At 42.7% G+C, this 26,452-nt stretch overlaps 1 protein-coding gene across 1 annotated transcript; it reads right to left on the minus strand.

The window, feature by feature from the left end:
* On the minus strand, positions 1–26,452 carry LOC139006507 (antigen WC1.1-like). Its single transcript, XM_070408834.1, has 14 exons — positions 26,419–26,452; positions 19,989–20,309; positions 19,000–19,308; positions 18,589–18,906; positions 12,542–12,631; positions 12,149–12,463; positions 10,521–10,835; positions 8,624–8,665; positions 8,217–8,531; positions 7,916–7,960; positions 7,073–7,210; positions 6,150–6,245; positions 2,598–2,741; positions 1–1,311 (listed from the first exon to the last, which is right to left on the minus strand). Exons 1-14 carry the CDS (start codon positions 26,450–26,452, stop codon positions 1,148–1,150), a joined length of 2,646 nt encoding a protein of 881 aa, XP_070264935.1. The 3' UTR covers positions 1–1,147.

The raw sequence follows: 26,452 nt of genomic DNA on the forward strand, positions 1-26,452 counted from the left end.
ACTTCTTATATTAGTTCTTATATTAGTTCATCAACCTCTCCACACATTTATTGTGGTGGAGTTTTGAAGATGTAATCTTTATTTGGCCACTGCTACAGAATATCTCTTTACTCAAGAATCACAGCAAAGCCACATGTGTATTTTAAATAGTCACCAGATCAAAGCAACCTTAAAGCAATATATTTTCAGAGAAGTCCACTGGTCTGAAATTATTTTTCTATTAGTTCAATTATGTCAGATCCCTTCATCCAATCTGCAAAACTCATGTAGCCAAAACTTCTTGTTTTTTCTGTCCGTATTCCTTCTGGGTTTCCTCTGACTAGGTCTCCTCTTCCTTGTTTTCTTGCCTACTAGATGCAGGTCTGTGGGTGAGTGCCAATTTGTCCTCCATCAACTTGCAATAAAAAGAGATGAGTTGATATAATTTGCTTAGAAGGCTTTATAATTAGACAATAAATGGCAATGTCCTAAATAAATATGAGAAAGTAATGGAGAGGAAAGTCTGAATTTAAAAGGATTTCATAACCAACTAGACATGAGGAAAAAGTGAGGAGACTGTATGAGCTTGAGTAATAAATGAAAAAGCAGCTTAGGAAATTAGAGGTGAAAAAAGAAGAAACAGTTATATAAAATTACATTTTTAATTGTTCTATGAAAGTTTGGACAGAGTAAGGAAAGCTTTACTCATTCTCTCTTACTAGCCAGCCTCTCACCCTCAACTTTGAAATTTACACCCAAGTCTGGTTTCTGGAAATTGTTGAAAAACAGATGATGTGACATCTCAGCAAAGAGCATACATGAATGTTCAGGATTTTTTTATGAGTTCGTCTTGCTAGGAATGAGGGTGTGACTGTGGACCAACTTTAGAGTCCCTTGTCTAAGCAAGAGTGACCTGAGCACCCATGAACCTGGGCAGTTAATGCCGTGAGTAGTTTGTGGGGGAGATGAGTAAACAGGTCAGTTCCCAATATCTTCATAGGGAAACAGATTGAGGACCACTCCTCTAAGAGCAATTAGATCAAACTTACTAATTTATCAACAAAGCAAAAAGTGCTCTATTCAGAAAAGTTAATTTTGAGCAATTTCCATATACTATAATTATAGGTCAGTACTACCCTATTGGAATAGAGACAGACTATCTAAGGCCTCATCTCTTTTTTAACACAACAGCGTGGAAAGCTACTGTAGATGTTCCAATAACACTTAGTTCAGCGTTGTCATACTCAGGATCCTCTTCTCCCCCCTGGAGCAGCCAGGGACTATCTTCTTTCCTAGGATGAGCTGCCCCTCCAGGGAAGTGCAGAGAGGAGCCTACAACAGTAAAGAGAAGCTTAATTATAACTGTGATAGAGGCACAGGACAGTGCCCCAAAGTAGAAGTAAGTCTAGTAAGTGGTAATAAGAAAGCATCTCTGGGGACCTATTAATGGTCAAGTAGGCTCCGACTATTTAATATTAGTTACAGCAAGGGTGTACCAGGGCTATCCTATCAGGATCCAGTCCATGTGGGTCTCTGGGGCCACAGCTTATCTGGGAAACCCTGAATCACAGGAGATCTGTGACCAGTACATGCACTCTCTAAAGACCTTTTCCCTGGCTGACACACTTAACAGGGAGATGACCCAAGAATGGTGAGAATTACATGACAAAATGTGAAAGCTTCTTGCACAATTTTCAGGTCTGCGTTCACAAGAAGGAGACAGGAGACCATATCTGGAGTAATCTCAGTTCTTCACTGAAAATCCAAGTCTGCTCTTGGTGGCCTTGATTTACATTCCCAGATAACAACAAAAACAATCACAGAATCCCTTCACAGTTGCCCCATGGAATCACTCTTCTCTGGAGAATGAGTATCTTCATTTGGCCATTAAATATCTAGAGAGGATTAGGCCTTAGCTGCCTACAAATTCTGAGTCTATAATCCACCACAGTGGCTTTAATATTTGAGGTCACCATATATCATAGGGCTAACATATATGATCATAGCACATCTTAAATTATCAAAATGTCTCACAAATTCCAATATTGCAATATTTTTTTAAATCCCTTACTGCCTTTTATGTATAAGACAATACAAAAATTTTAAAAGAACAGTTGTTCCATTTTTGGATTTGGTAAATACGCTCAATTAATCTGCAAGCCTTAATGCAGTCACATTGAGGATAAAGTTATGAAAACACAGATAAAAAGACTACAGAGTGCTTCCTCCTTCCCAAGGAATCTAAAAGCATTAAATAAATGAATATGGTCTTCAGTGGTCGGCAAACTGCGGCTCGCGAGCCACATGCGGCTCTTTGGCCCCTTGAGTGTGGCTCTTCCACAAAATACCACGTGCGGGCACGCATGTAACAGTGTGATTGAAACTTCGTGGCCCATGCACAGAAGTCAGTATTTTGTGGAAGAGCCACACTCAAGGGGCCAAAGAGCCGCATGTGGCTCGAGAGCCGCAGTTTGCTGACCACTGGTCTAAGTGATGCTATCAAACATATTAGGTCATCCAAATTTTGAATCTACAATAAGAATGGGCATTGAAGAGATCGAATTCATCCTTTCTAGGCCAGAGACAAAATATGACAGGGATCAAGTAACCCCACTCACCTGTCTGAAAAATTCTCACTCCATTCTCCTCTAAGGGCACTTCCCACTCGTTCATCTGAGAGGCAGAAGGAGCCTGGGGCACTGGAACCTCTTCAGCATCATCGTAAATCTCGCTAAAGGCATCAGTCCTCTGAGCTGAGGGCTCTAAGGGCAGACAAGGGGGTCAGGTGAAACCACAGTAAATGGATTGATTTAGGTCAGTGATGGTGAACCTATGACACGCGTGTCACCTCATTTTTTTGGTTGATTTTTCTTTGTTAAATGGCATTTAAATATATAAAATAAATATCAAAAATAAAAATCTTTGTTTTACTATGGTTGCAAAGATCAAAAAATTTCTATATGTGACATGGTACCAGAGTTAAGTTAGGGTTTTTCAAAATGCTGACACGCTGAGCTCAAAAGGTTCGCCATCACTGATTTAGGTAATGCCTAGAATCCTTTCTCACCCAGAGATTCTGGTGGTTGCTAATCAGAGGCACCATTCGCCCCATGATTTAACAGGTCTTTTCTAAAGCCATATATTTCATTTTTATGGGCCAATAAACCAGACAGTTATCCAAATATTTCAATATTTCTTGATTAAAACTTCATATTTTCAAAGAACTCTTATACCAAAAAGCATTACTAAAATATTTTATCAGATCATACTTTCCAGATGTTATTTTTTAAAAAACAATTTGTGCCTGCTGTGGCTGAATGGGGTTGGTTCTGGACACCGAGAGCCTGGCCCCAACATGAGGCATTTCAAAGCCACCAGAGAAGAGGAAGCAACCCCTCTAATCTTAGTCAAAGAAAAACTATTTCCCTTGGCTCTCATCTCTGAGGGAAATTCTTCTGCCCCCACTATCTAGCCAAGACAGATCTACCTCAACTACCTAGAACATATTTATAGTCGCTTTTCTCACCATCTCTGGTGTAATATGGCATTTTTTTCCCCACTGAGTCATCTGACAGAAACCCTACTGTGGAGGAAAAAAATCACAAAAACAAACAAACAAAAAAACAACTGCGGGAAGCCATCCACTACCGATACTATCATGAGAGTGCACCAAGGAATGCAGAAGGCCGATGGACCTTGGTCGATTAGCAGGGCTAATGTCAAGCATCATTGTTCTGTTGAGATTGTGGTGGCTCAAAGCAATTTCCTGACCTAATAGCTTCAAAGTAAATGTTTACTGGACCTTACTGATCTTTACTGATCATTATTGCCCTTAGAGATGGTCTGTCTGCTACCTGTTTGCCATGCTTTACTGAGGGCAAGATGTGTATATAAAACTGAATAAAAAGCGGATAAGGCCAGGTTTCAGTGTGCCTTTCCAAAAGAGAGGTCTCCACCCGGCCCCCCATGCCTTCTAAATTCATATTTCTTTTTTTTTTTTTTTTTTTTTTTTTTTTTTTTTTTATTAAATCTTTATTGTTCAGATTATTACATTTGTTCCTCTTTTTTCCCCCCATAACTCCCCTCCTTCCAGCTCCCACCCCACCCTCCACCCTCACTCCCCACCCACTGTGTTCATCCATAGGTGCATGATTTTTGTCCAGTCACTTCCCACATCTCCCACACCCCTTTTCCCCCCAAGAATAGTCAGTCTATTCCCTTTCTATGTCCCTGATTCTATTATAATCACCAGTTCATTCTGTACATCAGGTTATTTATTCACTTGATTCTTAGATTCATTTGTTGATAGATGCATGTTTGTTGTTCATAATTTGTATCTTTACCTTTTTCTTCTTCTTCCTCTTCTTAAAGGATACCTTTCAGCATTTCATATAATACTGGTTTGGCGGTGATGAACTCCTTTAGCTTTTCCTTATCTGTGAAGCTCTTTATCTGACCTTCAATTCTGAATGATAGCTTTGCTGGATAAAGTAATCTTGGTTGTAGGTTCTTGGTATTCAGCACTTTGAATATTTCTTGCCATTCCCTTCTGGCCTGCAAAGTTTCTGTTGAGAAATCAGCTGACAGTCGTATGGGTATTCCCTTGTAGGTAATTGAGCCTCTTTCTCTTGCTGCTTTTAAGATTTTCTCTTTGTCTTTTGCTCTTGGCATTTTAATGATGATGTGTCTTGGTGTGGTCCTCTTTGGATTCCTTTTGTTTGGGGTTCTCTGCGCTTCTTGGACCTGTAAGTCCATTTCTTTCTCCAGATGGGGGAAGTTTTCTGCCATTATTTCTTGAAATAGGTTTTCAATATCTTGCTGTCTCTCATCTTCTGGCACTCCAATAATTCTGATATTAGTCCGCTTAAAGCTGTCCCAGAGGCTCCTTACACTATCTTCACACTTTCGGATTCTTTTTTCATTTTGCTTTTCCAATTGGGTGTTTTTTGTCGAATCTTTTGTTTGATTCTTGTGCTCCTCTGGTCTGCTATTGGGTATAATATTCTTTATTTCAGTCCGTGTATGCTTACTTTCTAATTTCTTTATCGTAGCATCGAGGGTCTCATTAGTTTTCGTGAGGTTCTGCACAAATTTATGGCAAGCCCTCAAAATTGCGATTCTTAGCTCCATATCCTCCATTTCTGTCATGTTTTTTTGTCTCCGCATCTTTTATGCTTTCTTGGTGCACCCCCTTGTGGTCTCTGTGCGCAGTCTTGTTCTAGCCAAGCCTTAATTGTTGTAGTTAACACTAGAGGGGTTTGACCACCAGGCTGACTGGCTATAGGAATCAGCTGTATGGAAAACGTCTGCCTTCTGGGGAGGCGCTAATCCAGCCTTTGCCTGAGGCGATCGGCAAATGGCTGTGCGCAGGCTTTGGGCGGGGCGGGATCAACAGGGCGGGCGGAGGGAGCAGTTATGGCCACGCTCAGTCCCGTTCCCAGAGGCTCTGCTTCTCAGAACCCCGGCAGCCGCTGCAAACCTCGGAGAGAAAGCTGCCCTCAGGTTCCAACTGATGCCGGATAATCCCACTTCTCCCGTTTGAGTCTGGGTCCCTAGAGACTCGCCCGGATCTGGAGCCCAGAGTCTGAGACTCACTCCCGACAGAAAACGACAACCGCACCCTCAGCCACCAGCCCGCTTTGCGCGCGCACCTCGGTACCTTTGTATTTTCCACACTGCGCCGCCTCTGAGCCTCGATTTGCTGTTCTCTTTCCTTCTAGTTGTAGAGTCTCTCTTCAGCCAGCCTTCCTGTGGTTCTGGGTGATGTCCGTTCAGTCTTTTAGTTGTATTTTTGAAATGGTTGTTTGCGGCAGCGGTCTCCGGTGTTTACCTACGCCGCCATCTTGGTCTCCTCCCATATTTCTTATATAGTACTTTCATTTGTGCATCGGCCCCTCCTTCAGATCCTGAAGCCTAGCCATGCAGGTTGGGGCAAACAACCCTTCCCACTCCCATAGGCTCCACAGTAAGGCTGAGAAGAAATGCTGGGGCTAGCATGGCTCTTATGGAGTCAAGGGAAGGGTCAGAGCTCACAGGAGCTCTGGAGAGGCTCATCCTGCCTCTGTAAGCCTGGGGTACATGTGGGGTCTGCAGATGCGGAGAAGACCTGGACCATAGCCAGAGGTGGCTGAAAAGTAAAGGTCCCAGGAGGGCAAGGCAGGGACACTCACCTGGGCTGCTCAGTAGAGCTTCTTTCTTCGGCGATACCCGATAATCAATTTCCTCATACATGGCTTCATCAAGAGCATATTCTAAATTGGATAAGGCTGAGAAAACCACCAGCAGGTCAGAGATTGCCACCTGAGACACCTTCATTATCCCCAATGCTCACACATGGAAAAACCCTCACAGCTTCCAGGAGCCCTATATCAGTGGTTCTCAACCTTCTGGCCCTTCAAATACAGTTCCTCATGTTGTGACCCAACCACAAAATTATTTTCGTTGCTACTTCATAATTGTAATGTTGCTACTGTTATGAATCATAATGTAAATATTTGATATGCAGGATGGTCTTAGGCGACCCCTGTGAAAGAGTCATTCAACCGCCAAAGGGGTTGCGACCCATAGGTTGAGAACCGCTGCCCTATATAGTCATACCCATGCACCAGGTCTGTACCTTCTACCTTTGTCTGACCCTGTATCCAAAGCTCAGCTTTTACCCTTTCTTGTCTCACATAAAAAGCCACGATTATGAGTGCTCACACCCCATTCTTTTTTTTAATATATATATTTTTATTTATTTCAGTGAGAAAGGGAGAGGGAGAGAGAGATAGAAACATAAATGATGAGAGAGAATCATTAATCAGCCTCCTCCTGCACACCTGTTACTGGGGATCGAGCCCGCAACCTGGGCATTTGCCCCAACTTGGAATCGAACTGTGACCTCCTGGTTCATAGATCAACAGTCAACCACTGAGCCACAGCAGCCAGGCCACATCCCATTCTTAAGAACTTCTATATATTCTGCCTTAGAGGCTAACATGGGGCACATGTATTTTGCAAACCAATGGGGTAAGAACAGATACCTTGCCCAATTTTCCCCTGTCACACCTGGCCCCATTTCCTGCCTCCATACATTTTCCATATTACCCACCTCTGTGCTCCACTCTCCCTCTGTACAGCTGAATCGCCAGGATGATGAGGACCAGGAAGAGAAGGGCCCCTAAGATGAGGCAAAGGGTCCCAGGCAGGGAGAAGATGCCAGGTACAGGACTTGGGCCAGATCTGGTACCTAGAAAGAACAAAGCCAAGAGAATATCAAGAAGGACATATGTGCAGGGAAACTCACTTATGCCAGCATTTCCAGAGAGCTCAGAACAGTGAAGTCTCAGCTTTCAACATAATGGGATTGACTGTGACCCTGGTGGGCACTCGCCCAGGCCATGTCCTAAGATAAATTCAACTCCCCCTCCACTGTGATCCAAAGGAATGCTGGGGATCATCGGGGATCATCAGGGATCCCCGGGGCTACAACAACCTCTAAAGGCCAGGGCACAGCTTCAACCCCTTCTCTTGGGTTTCACCAGACCAGAGCATCAAACAACCTAGCATAGCTGCTGAGGAGCAATACTCATGAGCAAGTGAAAAAAGTCCTTACATTCTCAACATAAGAGCCAGCCTCCGATGGCCTAAGGGCATGAGAAACTTCTGGCTCAGTGAACAAAAAAAGGGGGGAAAGTTTCTCCAATGAAAATACCTTGAGCCAAAACCGGTTTGGCTCAGTGGATGGAGCGTCGGCCTGCGGACTGAAAGGTCCCGGGTTCGATTCCGGTCAAGGGCATGTGCCTGGGTTGCGGGCACATCCCCAGTGGGAGATGTGCAGGAGGCAGCTGGTCGATGTTTCTCTCTCATCAATGTTTCTGACTCTCTATATCTCTCCCTTCCTCTCTGTGAAAAATCAATAAAATATATTTAAAAAAAAAAAAAAAGAAAATACCTTGATACTTCCCTGCTGTAGTGGTGGGCAATGTTGTTCTTTCACCTAGAGAGACAAACAGGAGTTTGGAGTGCAGAAATTGGCCAGAACATGAGTTAACCCACTTTTCCCACCTGAGCCCTGAAATCACCCCTCAGTTATCGATATCAATACTAAATCCTCCTAGCACCCCTCTCGTAGATCTAGGACTGCAGAACCTAGATACTTTCTAAATACAAACTCCCCATCTTATTCCAGACCAGCCCATTGTCCCACCCCTACCCCAGCTCAACCAGAGCTGGACCCACGCTCCTCCACTCACCAGAGCACCTCACGCCAGCATCCTCCTCATGCTTGCAGTTGCTCTGCCCCCAGGGCTCCGCAGCACAGGCCCACAGGGAGGACTCCCTGCCCCTGCACTGCACCTCATCCAGCCAGATGGGCCCATGTCCTGGACCAAATGTCGCCTCCTGCAGGGCTTCCAGGGCAGAGCCACAGCCCAGCTGCTGACACACCACCTCAGCCTCTGCCAGGCTCCAGGAGTCATCACACACTGTGCCCCAGGAGCCATTGTGCCAAACCTCCACTCGCCCTGAGCACTTGGTGTCTCCATCCCTGAGTCGGACCTTGTCTTTGTCTGAAAAGGCAGCACCACCTCCTGTTACTGCCTCTGGTGGAAAGGAAGGAGGTTCTGGGAGCCAACAGGGAAGGTGGGAGGGGCTGATGTACCTGTGCAGGGGGCAGTAGAGGGACAGCTCTTGGATCTTCTTCCTGCAAAGCAGACAATGGGAAAGCACTGGATCAGGAACAGCTGGCCGTGGTCTTGCCCCACAACAAGATTATTTAAGGTCCTTGGTTCAGTCCAATGACAAGTGAAAACACAGGCCTTTTTTAATTTAATAGGCTGAGTTACTGAGACATTCACTGGATCCTAGCCTCTATCACCAGCCAAAATTACTTTATCTACTTACTTGTTTATCACTCTCCACATACCACAACAAATACAGACACAGACACACACATACACACACACACACACACACACACACACACCACATACACCTGAATGAAAGCTCAGCTAGAGAAAGAACCTTGCATATCTTATTCACCTCTGTGTTTCTGCTATTAAGACAGTGTCTGGCACATTATATGCATTCATTCAATGAGTATACATTGATGATCTTCTATAAATAGTAGGTATAGGAGCTTGATCAACATTTGTTGAATGAGTGAATCAATGAATAAAATCCAGTGAAATATAATTCACTTAAGTTCTTGCTGATCAGTAAGATAATGAAAGAAATACAAATTAATATTCATGAATTGTGGTAATAAATAGTGAATATTAAAAACAAATAAGTCCAGAACCACAGAAGTAATTTGTATTCAATGTTCCACTTCTACTTTTTAAAGGGAAATTATACAGCAGATTCTAAACTTATCTATTTTTCAGTATGAGATATGGGGACCGGAGGTCACTAACCTCCCAGCAGGTCTCCATGGTGCGGCAGCCAAGAAGTAAAACATATTCCTCTTTAACAGGATTGTTTTATTGGATCCTGCCTAACAGAGGTCTTTGCTCTGCTCACCATTCCAGGCTAATCCTGTATCCCTCTCCTTCGCCCTCTTTCTGCTCTGCCCAGGATGGAATATTCTCGGTACCTCAAATATATCATGTCCTATCCCTACTCAATATTTACACTGACCAAAATGATCTTTTGACTCTCTTCCTTTAGGAAACTCTTGCCCTAGCTGGTTTGGCTCAGTGGATAGAGCACTGGCCTGCAGACTGGAGGGTCCTGGGTTTGATTCCAGTCAAGGGCACATGCTCAAGTTGCAGGCTCAATCTCCAGTAGGGGGTGTGCAGGAGGCAGCCCATCAATATTCTCTCTCACCATTGAGGTTTCTATCTCTATCTCCCTCTCCTTTCCTCTCTGACATCAATAAAAATATTTTTTAAAATAAATTCTTATTCTTCCTATAAGTCTCCATCTAAATATGACCTCTTCTTTTGCCCAAATTACACATTTCCAACCACTTTCTCATGCTTCATGACACTTGAAATTTCTGCCTCATAAGAGTTTTCAGCGCTGGATTGTAAGTTCTATGAGAGCAGTGACTACATATTTTTTCTCTTCTCTGTCCTCTTACCTATAGTATAAATTTGTACCTTCAGGCACTCAATTACTATCAACCAACAGACTGACTTGAAAAGTAGTCTAAGTGGTATAGATGCATTTCAGAGTAAAATACCATGAATTTAAGAGACAAAGCCATCAAGATTGATTCACTGCTCTGTCCCTTACCTACTTCAAGGTATTATGCAGATCTTTTAACCACTCCTAATTTTTTAGCAATTCTTTAGAAAGTTTATCAGAATATTATTTGTGCTCCCTACAAGTTTTTTTTCCAATCTTCCTGATATTTTTCACTTAAATTGCTGTGAACATGGATTTTCTTATTTTTTCCTTTGAAACAAGATTACAACATATGCATCAAATCATCTTCATCCAACTTTATTTTGTAGACTCATCTTACAATCATCCCTTAGATTTAAAAACATAAAGTCTCACTAACAATATCCTACAGGGGCGGCACGGACACATAGAAACAGACAGTAATTCACCTGCACACGTGATATAAGCTTCATCTCTTGGAAGGCATGAACTATATTTCCAAGGGTCAGAAGGACATTGCCAGAGAGAGGTATCAGTTGTCCGACACCGGATTCCATCCACCCACCGGGGTCTAGAACCTTCCCTAAAATCAACAGAAGAGTCCAGGGTCCCACTGTCCCCACAGCCAAGGTGTCTGCAGATCGTGGACAAGGTCGTGGCTTCCATGGGGCTGTAGCAGACACTGCCCCAGGTCCCGTTGTAGAAAACTTCCAGCCACCCAGCACACTCCTGGTCCTCACTCACCATCCTGAGGGCCAGGAACTCTGAAAGCGGAAGAGGGGAAACAGGGCACAGTGAGCATGCCACTCAGCGCTCTCTCCCAGAGCCTGTGAACACTTGTCCCTGACTGCTGAGGAGATGCCCCTAAGTGGCAAGATAGAACTCTGTGTCCCTTTTCCCTGACTTTGTCCATTTGTGTCTGCCTATCTCTACTTCAATGATGTAGTGGAGAGAGGATCACCAACCTGGGCCTTCCGCAGGGAGGAAAAGCTGAATGCCACTTCCTGACAAACCTTCTGACAGAATATGTGAAAGGAAGTGTGAAGAGTGGGTGGTAGACAGAATAACAGACCCCAAATTCCTACATCCTCCCCTCTGGAATCTGTGAACATGTTTCCTAACATGGCGAAAGGGACTGTATAGTTACTATTAAGATAAGAACGTTGGATGGTGAGATTAACTTGGGATATCATGGACTAACCAGGTGAGCCTAGTCTAATCACATCCTTACCAGTAGACTCACTCTCCTAAAAAACAAATATACTTTCTCAGCTTCAGGTCAGGGGGAAATGTGAGTAGGAAAGAATGGTCAGAGGGAGGCAACATTGTTTGTTTGAAGAAAAAGAAAGGGAGGTAGTAATCAAGGAGTGTGCACCTTCTTTAGAAACTAGAAAAGGCAGGGAAAAGAAATCTTCCCTGGAGCCTCCAGAAAGAATGCAGCCCTGTTGACACCTCGATGTCAGCCCAGTGAGACTCCGGTCGGACTTCAAACGCACAGAACTATAAGGTAATAAATTGGGGTGGTTTTAAACCACGAAGTATATGGTAATTCATTACAATACCAGTAAGATCTCAAGATTTTACTACCATAGGCAACTGAAGAGTGAGCCCTGCTTTTAATGGAAACTCTGTAAGAAATGGCTTTGGCCCTAACTGGTTTGGCTCAGTGGATAGAGCGTCGGCCTGCGGAATCAAGGGTCCCAGGTTCGATTCCAGTCAAGGGCATGTACCTTGGTTGTGGGCACATCCCCAGTAGTGGGTGTGCAGGAGGCAGCTGATCAATGTTTCTCTCTCATCGATGTTTCTAACTCTCTATCCCTCTCCCTTCCTCTCTGTAAAAAAATCAATAAAATATATTTTTTTAAAAAAGAAAAGAAAAGAAATGGCTTTGTCAGGGATATTGCTGAGAAGGAAGGACCAGAGCCTCAGCTGGTGCAGGCGGAAATGAAAGCACCAATCTCCATACCTGCCAGTAAGACAGACTCTGTGGCCCTTTCAGCAGCACCTCTCAGGGCTCAGACTCCGATCCTCGAGACCCTCCCCTCTCCCCCAGCCTATGGACAATGTGCAGTGAGACCTGAGCAGATGACCCCTGCGTCCTCCTTGTGCCAGCAGTCGTGCTGTCCCCAGCCCCGGAAAGGGCACTTCCACAGGTGGGACTCCTTTCCTGTGCAGCTCACGTCATCCAGCCAGATATGGCCTGATCCTTCCCCGAAGTGAGCAGAGACCGTGGCGTTGAGGGCCTCTCCACAGCCCAGCTGTCTGCACACCACCTGGGCATCGTTCAGGTCCCAGCTGTCATCACAGATGGTGCCCCAGGAGCCCTGGTGAAGGATCTCCACTCTGCCGGCACAGGGACCGCCCCCGTCCACCAGGCGGAGCTGTCCCCTGTCTGAGGAGAGAGAGTCAGGCCAATGGGGTATTTACACAGGGAAAGAGGAGGGTGTTCTGGTCTTGGTGGAGCCCTCACCTGAGCAGCTGGCAGGGCTCTCCTCTGAGGCTGCAGAGCCTGCTGGTGCAGACATGGAGTCACACTGGGGCAGCACCTGGGTCTGGTTTCCTACAGAAACAGCAGTGGTCAGAGGGTTAGTGGGGTCGAGGAGCAGGAAACTGATTTAAACTAAACAATAACCCAGTGATGGGGTCTAAGATGAAAGCTGTAAAATAAAAGTAATATTACCATAATATTAGAGTTCACCCTGTTTGTGGAGACTTCTGCTTCTGACAATGCCAAAATTTCCTCTTTTTCATTGTTTATTAGGGTAACATTGGTTAATAACATTGTATAAATTTCAGGTGTACAACATATGTATGTATACTCTATTGAATGTTCAACACCTGGAATCTGGGTTGACCTTCTTGAATTGCATGTAAGTAATAGTATGCAATGAAAGTAACCACTTGTCTTTCAACATCTGGTCAAAAATGTCATGCAGCCTCCCCAAAATTAGCTTAGGAAATTTGCTTTAGAGAGAGTTTACATGTTGAGATTACATGCTGCAGATACTATCACTAAAGGCCCAGTGCCATGAAATTTGTGCACTGGTGGGATACCTAGTGGCTGCTGGCTGCCGGCCAGGGCCTCCCTCCCTTCCCCTGGCCGACCCCACCCCTTGGTTGAACTCCCAGACAACTCCAGGTCGAGGGGACAATTTGCATACTACGCTTTTATTATACAGGATATGCAGGTGCTCTGGTCCACTAACCAGCTGACCCAGCTGCCAGCCATGTTCTTGAGCCATCCTGGATTCTCAGCCCAACTGAGTCTTCAGATGACATCAGCCCCTGAAACCTCATGAGAGAACTGCCACATTAAGCCCTTCCTTAATTCCTTGGTCAGGAAATCATGAGCAAAATAAAAAAGAATTTTAAACTGCTAACGTTTAGGGAAAATTGTTATTTTGCAGCAATAGGAACCAGAACACTTACACTTGCCATGTTACTAAATATTTACTAACAACAAATGAAAATGCTCGTCTTCAAAAGAGCATGTACATTCATGTTCACAGCATCCTTATCTGTAATAACCATCACCACAATTAAAATACAAAATAGATTCATGGCCCTAAAAAGTTCCCATGTGCCTTTTGCAGCCAATAAAAGACTCCACAAACCCAGCCCCAGACAAATACTAACAGCTTCTATCACAATAAATTAGTTTTATGTTTTCTAGAGTTTAATAAAATCGTACAATATGCACTCCTTTTTTGTATGGCTTCCTTCAATATGTTTTGTGTAGTTGCATTTACCAGTAGTTTATTCTTTCTATTGCTAAAAAATCTTCCATTCTATAAATATTCTATAGTTTAATTATTCTTCTGTTAATGAACATTTGTTTGTTTTATAATTTTTCGCTCTAGTGAATAAAAATGCTATAAACTTGCTTGCCTACATTTTTTGTGTGGACGTGAGTTTTCATTTCTCTTTGGTAAATATCAAGTAGTAGAATTTTTGGATAACCTAGTAAGTGTATCTTAACCTTTAAAAAAACTGATTTTGCCGAAACTGGTTTGGCTCAGTGGATAGAGCGTCGGCTTGCGGACTGAAGGGTCCCGGGTTCGATTCCGGTCAAGGGCATGTACCTTGGTTGCGGGCACATCCCCAGTGGGAGATGTGCAGGAGGCAGCTGATCGATATTTCTCTCGCATCAATGTTTCTAACTCTCTATGCCTCTCCCTTCCTCTCTGTAAAAAATAAATAAAATATATTTTTTTAAAAACTGATTTTCCAAGCGGTCATTTTCTTTTACATTACTACCAGCAATATATGAGATCTCTAGTTAATCCACAACCTTGTCAAAACTTAGAATTGTCTCTTTAACTTTAGCAATTCTAGTTTGTGAAGTCATATCTCTTTATACTTTAACTTAAATTTTCTTAATAACTAATTTTATTATCTTTTCTTTTGCTTATTGGCAACTTATAAATCATCTCCCATTCCATAGGTTGTCTTTTTAATTGGTGGTGGTTTCCTTGCTGTACAGAAGCATTTTCCTTTTATGTAGTCCCACGTGTTTATTTTTGCTTTTGTTTTCATTGCTTTTGATGTCAAATCTAAAAAATATAATTGCAAATACTGATGTCAACGACTTTACTCCCTATCTTTATTATAGGTCTTCCATTGTTTAGGTCTTACATTCAAGCCTTTAATCCTTTTTCAGTTGATTTTTGTGTATGGTGTAAGATGAGAGTCTGCACCCCATTATTGTCTATGTCCATGGGTTATGCATATATGCATATAAGTTCTTTGGTCAATCTCTTCCTACTCCCCTCCTCCTTCCCTTTGAGATTTGTCAGTCTGTTCCATGCTTCCATGTCTCTGGATCTATTTTGTTCATCACTTTATTTTGTTCATTAGATGTCACATATGAGTGATACCATGTGATACTTGTCTTTCTCTGGCTGACTTATTTCACTTAACATAATACTCTCCAGGTCCCTCCATGCTATCTCAAAGGGTAAGAGATCCTTCTTTTTTTAGAGCTGCATAGTATTTCATTGTGCAAATGTACCACATCTTTTTTATCCACTCATCTACTCATGGGTACTTGGGCTGTTATGTTTTTGGTGTATAGAAATACAACTGATTTCTGTATGTTGATTGTATATCTTACAGCTGAATTTATTGAATACTTCTGTTTTTTTGGTAGAGTCTTTAGGATTTCCAATATATAAGACTAGAGGCCTGATGCACGAAAATTTGTGCACTGGGGTGGGGGGGGTCCCTCAGCCCGGCCTGCCCCCTCTCACAGTCCAGGAGCCCTCAGAGGATGTGGGAGGCGACCAGGCCGATCAGGGGAAGGTGCCACCCCCATCACCCCACTGCTGCTGCCACTGCCAGCCGCCACGGCAGCTGGCCCTCCTCAGCCCTCGCAGCTGCCTCGGCCCTCACAGCTGCCTCGGCCCTTGCAGCTGCCTCGGCCCTCGCAGCCACTGCGTCTTTGTCTGGAATGATGTCCAGAAGACATCCGGTCTATCCAGTCTAATTAGCATATTACCCTTCTATTAGTATAAATCATATCATCTAAAATAATGACAATTTTACTTTTTTTCCAATTTGGATTTCATTATCTTGGCTGATTGCTCTAGCTAGGACTTCCAGTACTATGCTGAATAAGAGTGGTGAGAGTAGGCAGCCTTGTAGTTTTTCTGATCTTATAGGAAAATCTTTCAACTGTTCACACTTGAATATAATGATAACTGTGCATTTGTAATATACAAATCTAGTTTCTGGACTGTTTGCTATCCGAAACAATTCAGTTCTCGACCAAGTTGTTCACAGAAAAAAATGTCTCGGTTGTTGAACCAAACTGATTTTCAACCTGACGACCTTTTCTTGCTGATACCTCAGCGTGACAAAAGCTTTTCTCAGGCAACAAACAAAGGAGAGAATGTTTTTGTTGTTGACAAAATTAATAATTAGCACAATTCTAAAACATAAAGAAGCCATTAAGAGTGCTAATGTTGCTAAGGGTGTGAAAGAAACAATAATTAGAGGCAATTGAAGAGGTACTAGCAGAAAAAGTGTTGTTGATTTGGATAAACAAAAAGTAGTTAGCCAGTGACAGCCATTTCAGAGGTAGTGTTATATGAACAAGCAAAGATGCTGGATTAGACATGTACTGTATATAAGAAAGGTTAAAGCAGGGAATCATTTAGGGGTCTAGAATGGATTCATTCAATTTATATTATTTCTAATGAGGAAAAAATGATACAGTTTTCTGACAAATCACTTCTCGAATTAAGTTCAAGAACTGAGGTTTTGCTGTATGGGTTTTTATTTTGTTGTGGTGTGTTCCTTCTAGGCCAGCCGTGGGCAAACTACGACCCGCGGGCCGGATCCAGCCCATTTGAAATGAATAAAACTAAAAAAAAAAAAAAAGACCATACCCTTTTATGTAATGATGTTTACTTTGAATTTATATTAGTTCACACAAACACTCCATCCATGCTTTAGTTCCGGCCCTCCGGTCCAGTTTAAGAACCCATTGTGGCCCTCAAGTCAAAAAGTTTGCCCACCCCTGTTCTAGACCCAATTTATTGGTCTGTAATGAAAATATGTTTTATTTTATCAAATTCTTTTTATGCATTCATAGAAATAATCGTATGATTTTTATCTTTTATTCCAGTATTTGGTGCACCATCTTTATTGATTTGCATATGTTGAACCATCCTTGCATCCCAGGGATAAACCCCACATGGTTATGGTGTATGATCTTTTGAATGTGTTGTTGAGTTCAATTTGCTAATATTCATTGAGAATTTTTGCATCTTTATTCATCAAGGATATGGGTCTATAGTTTTCCTTTAGTGTTATTATCTGGCTTTACTATCAGGGTAATGCTGGCCTCATAAGATAATTTGCAAGTGTTTCCTCCTCTTCTATTTTTTTGAAAGGAACTGAAAAGGACTGGTGTTAATTTTTCTTTAAGTGTCTGGTATAATTCACAGGTGAAACAATTTATCTTGGACTTTTCTATGTTGGAAGGTTTTTGAGAATTAATTTAATCTCCCTACTTGTTATTGTTTGGTTCAGGTTTTCTATTTCTTCATGGTTCAGTGTTGGTAGGTTGTGTGTTTCTAGCAATTTATCCATTCCTTCTATGTTATCCAATTTGCTGGCATATTATTGTTCATAATGGCCTCCTATGATCTTTTTTATTTCTGTTGTATCAGTTGCAATGTCTCTTCTTTCATTTTTTTAATTTATTTTTTATTTTTTTAATTTAATTTTGTTTTATTTCTTAAAGTATTACAAAGAGTATTATATATGTCTCCTTCCCCCGCCCTTGACATTCCCCCAGCCTCCCCTACCCCCCCCCCAGTGTCTTGTGTCCATTGATTATTCTTATATGCATGCATACAAGTCCTTCGGTTGATCTCTTACCTCCCCCCCAACCCTCCCCAGGCTTCCCACTGTAGTTTGACAGTCTGTTCAATGCTGCTCTGCCTCTGTCTCTATTTTTGTTCATCAGTTTATAATGGTCTTTATTATCCATAAATGAGTGAGATCATGTGGTATTTTTCTCAGCTTCCCAGGGGCCGGCGCAGCCTCGCAGGGGCCGTCTCAGCCTCACAGAGGCCGTCACAGCTCACAGGGGCCGTTTCAACCTCACAGGGGCCATCTCAGCCTCATCTTCTTTCATTTTTTATTTTATTTGAGACTTTTTTCTTAGTCTAACTCAAGCATGTCAAACATGCAGCCCACCGGCCCTGAGTTTGACATGCTTGTTTCTATTTTGTTTATCTTGTTTAAAAAACCAACTCTTGCCCTTGGCGAGTGGCTCAGTTGATTGGTATGTCATCCTGTACACCTAAAGGTTGCAGGTTCTGTTTCCAGACAGGGCACATATCTAGGTTTTGGGCTTGATACCTCGTCAGGGCACGTACATATGGAAGATAACCCATTGGTGTTTGTCTCTTACCCCCCTCCTTTTCCTCTCTCTCTCTCTCTCTCTCTCTCTCTCTCTCTCTCCTCTCCTCTCCCTTCCTCTCTCTAAAAATATATCCTTGGGTGAAAATTTTTAAAAAACAGCTCTTAGTTTCATTGACATTTTCAATTGTCTTTTTAGTCTCTATTTCACTTATTTCTGCTCTGATCCTTGTTACTTCCTTCTAGTAATTTTGGGCTTAGTTTGTTCTCCCTTTTCTAGTTCTTTGAGGACCTCTTCTTTGGAGAGAAAGGAGGGCAGAATGATTAGTAGGACGGGAAGGTGACTTCCTAGGTGCTATTAATGTTCTTTTTGTTAATCTGGGTTGGGCTACATGATCAAGGTATACACTTAATTGCTTACACATTGTTCTCTATGATTATACTTAAATAATATTGCTTATTTTTAAAATATTATTTTTCTTAACACTTCTTGTGCTGACCTGAAAAATGAATAAACAATGAAAAGAACAATATTTCACCATAAAATACCTTATTTTTTAAGTCAGTTTTTCCACACTTTCTGCTCTTAGGCACAGTTCACTCGAGAAACATCCGTAGTACCAGTTAGCCCTTCCTTTCTCTTACCTGAGCAGATCACAGAGGCCGTGCTTCCATGGGTACAGTCAGGAATGCCCAAGGCAGTCATTGGGCAATTCCATAAGAAGGACTCAGCCCCTGAGCAGTGATATTGGGCTTTCCAGATTTGATCACCTCCTTTCACAAAGTATGCTCCTTTAGGGGTTGAGATGGCAACTCCACAGCCAAGCTGATGACAGACAACATTGGCATTGGCCATATTCCAGTGGGAGGCACAGAGCATTCTCCATTTTCCAGAAATATTCATTTCCACTTGTCCCTCACACTGAGAGGTGCCATTTTTCATGAGCCGCACTTCTGTGTATGCTGGTAGGAGAAGATAGGATTTTAACAAAGTATTATGTTTTTATCACCCCAACAGATTATGCAGGGAGGTTAAAATCTTGCTCTGCAACTCACCTGAACAGACAACTTGAACAGCCCTTCTGTGCTGGCAAGTACCTCCAGGACAGGGCACTCTGGGGCAGGTCCTGAGCTCAGGTTCCTGCCCCTCACACCAGAACTCTCCATCCCAGACCTGTCCATCTGACTCTCTAAAGGGCACATCCATCAGAATAGACACAGCTTTGCCACACCCCAGCTCTGCACAGATAACCTGGGCAGTGGAGAATGTGAAGTTCCCACCAGATACTGAATCCCAATTTCTTCCAGAATGTACTTCTACTCTCCCTGAGCAGGGTCCATCCCCTCCAACCAGACGCACAAATCCTAAGAGAAAACAAATAGACCCAGTGAGTGTTCACAATCATGTGTGGTGGATAAAAATTGGGAGAAATATCTAGGATGCAGTACACAAATGAAATCCCCTTATGCTTTTTGCTTGTGTACTCCACCCTGACCCCCAATATAAGTCATTTGTCTATAAGTTTTCTCTCTCTCTCTCTCTCTCTCTCTCCCCCCCCCCCCCCCGCCCCCCACCTGCTTGTTAAGCCTATTTCCTTGGTATTTTCCCATGTGGTCCCCTTATGAAATTAAGTGACTCTGTCTCTCTAGGACTTGTAAGTATAAAAACTTTATTTTCCTGTGCCTCTTTCACATCCCCTCTTGTGGCTACACCTGATTTGACCATCTCATGAAAGACTACAAATAGCTACTATGATCAGACAAATTCATACAGGTACAACCCAGTAGTTGTACCTATAGGAAACTTTTGATCCCACCTCCCTATTTCTCATGACACACCACAGGGATGAAAAGTTCTGTGATCCGTAGGTATGGACTATTTACTGTCCAGGGCTAAACATGCTTCTTTGAATACTAATGCTCTAGGAATCACTGTATACCTGGAATCTTCTCCCATGAATGCTCTACTAGTAAAGGCTGTGATCCTTAGAATGAGACTCAGGCTATTCCTGCTGGGGATCCCCTGCCAGACAAGACAGGCTTACCTGAGCAGGCAACTCCAACATCCAAGGTATGGGAATAGTCAAGTTCATGATAGTTTCGAACCATAGAATGAATACAGTCATTGATTTTCCATTCTGTCCCTTTGCAAAAAAGATATGAATGCCAAATGGGCCCTACCCCTGATCCGAAATAAACCCCTCTGGAAGCAGCAATAGCAACTCCACATTCCAGCTGTCTGCACACCACAGCTGCATCCTCCAGGTTCCAGTCAAAATCATTCACTGTGCCCCATATTCCTCGGTACTTCACTTCCACTCTCCCCTCACAGCGGTGGCCTCCACTCGTCAGCCTCAGGTCTGCAGCTGCAAGAGAGACGTAGACACAGAACACATGACACAGCAGAGATTTTAGGAGACCATACAGTGGTGTGTGTTTAGTATTAAAAACCTAGATCTCTGGGAGATTTCCAAAGGTCAAGATGGCAGAGTATGTAAACACTATTCTCACCACCTCCCATGACCACATCAAAATTACAACTAAACTGTAATAAGTAAAAGTAGAATTACTCAGAAGAAAAAAATAGTTATCTGGGGTTTCAAAAATATCTCTATGTATAGCGTTTGTTTATTTCTGTGGTGTAAATACAGGGTGGGACAAAAGTAGGTTTACAGTTGTTCATTTGGAAAATAATATAATAGTTAATAAATAATAATATGAGAATAAACTATTTCACAACTATAAACATACTTTTGCCCAACCCTGTATTCCCACTGTGACCAGTTTTAAGCTATCAATGTGGCATCACTAAGTACAGAGTTGGAAAGAGATGCACACAATTATTTCTCACCAGCTAGTAAGACCCAGCTCCAGGCACCCCACTGAGGATAGGCCTTTAGAGGATCAGGATGCTGTTGTCTCAATAGATAATGCCTAAGGCTGGTAGGGGCCAAAGTTCACCATCTCAGTTACAGTTAATGGCCCACCAGGCCAGTGGAGGCACCTTCCCTCCCCTCTGGCCCACAGGGAGGACTCTCATCTAGCTTTGGAAGAGAGGAGTGTGTTAAGCAGCCTCTAAAACATCCTGATTATTCCTATTTCCTTGCATTCACACCCTCACATAACCTTCCTCACTCTTGATTGTGGGATGAACCCAGTAACATGCATCCAACAAGTGGAATTTGGCAAAATCGATGAGCTGTCACTTAAGAAATTGGTTTCAAGAGGACTCTGGTTTCTCTCTTTTTGATCTATCTTACTCTCTTATTTGCTTGCTGCAATGAAGCCAGCTGCCATATTGTGAGCTGTGTATGGAGAAACCTCCATGACAAAGAACTGAGGGAGGCTTCCAGCCAATAGCCAGTAAAGGACTGAGGTTCTATTAAACTGTTCACCAAGGTCTAAATCAGTGGTTCTCAACCTTCCTAATGCCACGACCCTTTAATACAGTTCCTCATGTTGTGGTGACCCCCAACCATAAAATTATTTTCTGTCCAGTTGCTACTTCATAACTGTAATTTTGCTACTGTTATGAGTCGTAATGTAAATATCTCATATGCTATATGTGTTGCCCGATGGTCGAGACCCACAGGTTGAGAACTGCTGGTCTAAGTGCTGCCAATTAACTAGGTGAATAAGTTTGGTAGTATTCACTCCCAGATGACCCTTAAGATGATTGTAGCCTTGTGAGAGAGCATAAGTCAGAGGACCAAGATAAGCCATGCCCAGATTCCTCGCCCACAGAAACTATGAGATAGTAGATACTAGATTCTTGCTCACTAAGCTGCCATGTTTGGCAGTAATTTGTTGCCATATAGTCTGCAGTATTTTGCTATGGCAGCCCACCTGAGCAGACTAATACACAAGGATTCTTTTCAAATTCAGCATCTTTCCAGATGTTTCCCTTTTTGATGAGCCACTTCTATTTTTCCAGAATGAAAGCATATGGACCCAAGCAGAGACCTGAGCAGTGAGAATGGATACCCCAGGGACTGAGCGCTGATTACATTATAAGAAAAAAAATTCTCATTTTGGTGACCTCAATTCAAAGCTAGTAGAGATGATTCTAGGGCCTCAGCAAAGCAGGAATCTAAGGTACTGAATGAGAAACAGATATGAAAAGATAGAGAAGGTTTAGGTCCCTATTTCAGGTAGCATCAAGGTTACAGAATTGGTCACTCAGGAAGAAGTCTTATTTGGATGAAGCAATTAAGCCACTTATATAAGTCTCCAGGTTGTCCACCCTGCTGTTTCCTCGCTTTGGTGGGAACCCCTCAATTAGTTATATATTGCTGTGCAGCAAATTACATTTTACTAAAACTGTGTTTTACCAAAGACAAAGAGAGAATTTTTAAAGCAGCATCGTGAATGTACCGCATACACCTTCTTAGACCTAAACCTGGACCTCTCAAATTTTCAGTTGCTTCAGCCCTATTCTGGACCAGAGTCACCTCACCACTGAGAGTTCAGTTTAGAAATTACTCTTACATTGTCTGCTGCATTCTTGACTGCAAAATAAAATCTGCTCAAGCCAAAAAATAAATATATATTATTAATATATATACTCCACCTTGTAGGATTGTTGTGCACTCAAATGAGTTCATATAAGTGAATGTAGTATCAGTATCTGGTGGTAGTATTTGCAGTTGTGATAGTAGAAGTGGTAGTATAGTAATAGTAGTGGTATAAAGAGTTCCAATAGAAATTGTAACAAAAATGACAAACATCCAAAGATAAAAAGTACAAATGTCATGAGCAAGTAATTCACGAATAAAGGATTAAATTAACGAAGATATGCCAGTTTTTGCCTAACATACACCAGTTTGGGCTAAGATTTTAAAATGTGATAAAAACCCAATGCTGGTGAAGGTATGTGAAAACTAATATTCTCATCCAACATTATTGGGAATAAAATTTAGTGCAAACATTTCTGGTGGGCAATTAATCTCTATGTATCAAAAGCCTTAAAGGTATTCAGAGCTTAGAGAACAGCAATTTCACTTTTAAAATGTTATTGAGAAAAATAATCATGGAGAGTCCTTTTATGTAAATACAAGGAAGCTGAACAACTTCTTTTCATAACTTCAAAAATGAAAACAACTAAATACCCACACAAGTGATCACGTGAATATATTGCATGTTGGTCATATAAATAAATGATTGAAAATAATTAAATTTTCCATATTATCCTTGTAATATAATATATTTTTATAATAGAATAAAATGTTTTAGTGTAGAAAAGAAGAATAGTTAATGGTCTAGAAAGATGTGCAAAATATATTGTCAATTTTAAAAAACAGATTACCAAATAATGTAAACCAAATAACCAAATTACGCAGTCTTTGGGAGTTTATGTTTTTGTGTATTATGGCATAAAGTGTGTTTGAAGGCATAATTTCTTGCCAATGCCCATCATGGATTTCACTGTGGAGACTCCTGTAATGTATGCCCAGCTCAGAAATCATCAAATGCTCAAAAAGGCCAGGACTACTGTTTTACAAGGAACAAGTCCAATGTCATATGAAGTTGAAGAATAAATTTCTAGTAGGATAGCTGCTTACCTTGGAAAAATGTTCTTGCTGCCCTAACCGATTTGGTTCAGTAGATAGAGCATTGGCCTGCGGACTGAAGGGTCCCAGGTTCGATTCCAGTCAAGGGCATGTACCTTGGTTGCGGGCACATCTCCAGTGGGGAGTGTGCAGGAGTCAGCTGATCGGTGTTTCTCTCTCATCGATGTTTCTAACTCTCTATCCCTCTCCCTTCCTCTCTGTAAAGAATCAATAAAATATATTTTTTAAATGTTCTTGCTTCTTAAGTAACTAAGTAAATTTACTATAGTTTTTCTCGTAATAAGAGGTGTCCTTTTATCAAAACACCCATTGTCTCTCCTCTACATGGGACCAAAACCTACCTCTCCACTTCAGAGCCATCAAGAGAAGAATCTTCACTAGCATCTGGCCAACACTCAAGGAGCAGACACTTAAAGGGATGAGGTTTCCCCAGGAGAGTTATGGGACTGAGAGACTGAACTCTAGGAAGAAGACAATGAGCATTGAGAGGAGACAGAGCTGTGCACCATCTCAACCTGGATCAGTACCCAGACTGAAGGCTAGATTTGCTGCAACCCTATCCCTGATGCCTGCTGTCCTCTGGCTCAGTGGAAGCCATTTTGCAGGGAGGGACAAAAGAACCCGTAAGAGAGAAAATGCACCCTATAGAATTCACAACACATCCTAGGGAGTGGGTGTGAACCTCAACAAGTCAGGGAACAATTCACAAGAACTGGGGCAGGAACTCGGGAAACTATACATAACTGATGCTGGGTATCTATAAGCAAGAGATCCCCTCTCCTGGCTGCAGAGTCCTCTGTTCTACAGCAGACACCTGATAGGAATAGGTGAGTCAGGAAGCAAATTCTCTCACAGAGCCTAGTGCTGCGCAAACACTGTAGTCAAGCAAAGAGGAGGCTGTAAGATTGAAGGAGAGCAGCCAGAAAGAAAGAAAGCAGGTGCAAGATTATCTATGATCTGATTACATACAGTTTACGTGACACCCCAACAGTGTGGGCACTGTGTATTCCACACACCAACTGACTCAGTCACTTCTCGGATGCTATGTTCCTCTCACACATCCATCACATCCACTTCACACTCACACCCACTTCCCTGTCTCCCTTTCTCTCTTTCTCTCTCTCTCTCTCTCTCCCTCCCTCCCTCTCTCTCTCTCTCCTCTCTCTCTCTCTTCCTCTCTCTCTCTGAACATAAATACATAAAACATAAAAATCCTCATGGGTAGTCCTCTCCAAAGCAAGCAAATGCAGTGTGGGAGGAACAGCCCAGAGGCCCAGCTGAGTCAATCTCTAGTCCTTCCCAGACACTGGGAGCCACTGGCACAAAACAGATACTCCTTAAAAACAAGGAGGCATGGGAGAGAACTAAAATTGACTCACCTTAGTCTGCAACTATCATTTCTTTGAAAAACCTGCCACTGCCCTAGCCGGTTTGGCTCAATGGATAAAGCGTTGGCCTGCGGACTGAAGGGTCCCAGATTTGATTCCAGTCCAGGGGCACATGCCCGGGTTATGGGTTCAATTCCCAGTAGGGGGCATGCAGGAGGCAGCCGATCAATGATTTTCTCCATCATTGAGGTTCCTATCTCTCTCTCTCCCTCTCCATTCCTCTCTGAAATCAATAAAAATATATATTTTTTTTAAATCTAGTAGTCTTTGGAAAAAAAAAAAAACCTGCCTCTACGACCAATTGAAACCCCACAGGAGAAGAACCAATATTTATAATCATCATGGTTCCCTTTTGGTCAAAAAGCATGGTCTCCTTTGAGGCTTTAGCTCCATAACTCCTGGGACCTTTCCCTTTGCCAAGGTGTCCACTCACTGTTGATCCCAGGGAAGAGGTAACTCTTACCTTGAGAATGCAGCACAGTACTGAGGAGAAAACAGAGTCCCTGAGGAGAGAGATGTCCATTCAAAGCCATCCTAACTCCTGTGCCATCAAAATCACAGTCCCAGCTGCAAAATAACCCCGTGCGGAGGCATCAGGTACCGACGAAGGTCTTCAACAATGGGAGGGGAATGTACACACGCATACACTCACATCCTCCCTACTGATAGCCAATAGAGAGAGCTTTTGCCATTTCAGATGCTATCAGAGACTTCATCTGCCACCTTCTGAAGCTCAAACACCAATTAGATTCTGAATCTCCAATATCTCCTTATATGAGCAGCATGGCCCTTTGACATCATGTTTCCTTAGGTCCCTGAGAACTAGGCCCCCATGATCACGGCTGGGGTAGAAAAGTTGCATCAAAAAGCCACTCTCCACCAACAGTCTTGGCTGATCTCTGCAGACTGAGATCTTTCAGGGTTCATGGTGCTGCAATCAGTTACCCTTTGGCCCACGCGAGGACGTCTTTGTTGTAATCAAACATTGTTCTCCCCTGTGACTGAGCTCATGCCTGAAGCAGAGAACCACAAGAAGGCTTGAAATATGAGACTACTTATCAGGCCAGCAGAAAATGAGGACCTCAGCATAGAAATTCACAGGTGAATGTGGAGGGGTGAGAGGGGAAGCGCCAAGTTGAGGAGGTGTGATTATTGGTCTTTCTCCCTTTTCCTAGTGATCTGGGGACTTTTGAACAGAGGTGCTCATAATAACAATGGGTCTTCGACAGGATCTAACTTTTTCTCATCGGAGATCTTTCTTAGCCCCTAAGACTACTCTGTCCAGCCCACACAAGTCACCTGGGACTAAATTCTCCGGAGGGGCTGTAATCTCCAGGGTATTTACCGACCAGATCTCCTCCTTGCTATGCAGCTGCCCAGGGCCAGCAGTCCTGCCCTGAGAGCCGGGATGGTGCTCAGGGGTCAGAAAGTGCATCAGCCAACTGGCTCATCTACTTGCACCATTTTTCTTCCTGGATCCACCCTCCCACCCCTTTGGAATCTTTCTGAATTCATACCTTGATGCAGCATGAAGTTTAGCCCCAAGTCCAT

The sequence above is a fragment of the Myotis yumanensis genome, unplaced genomic scaffold, assembly GCF_028538775.1.
Source record: "Myotis yumanensis isolate MYYU_CA2020_CCGP unplaced genomic scaffold, mMyoYum1.0.hap1 SCAF_3, whole genome shotgun sequence".
In the NCBI taxonomy this organism is placed as follows: Eukaryota; Metazoa; Chordata; class Mammalia; order Chiroptera; family Vespertilionidae; genus Myotis; species Myotis yumanensis.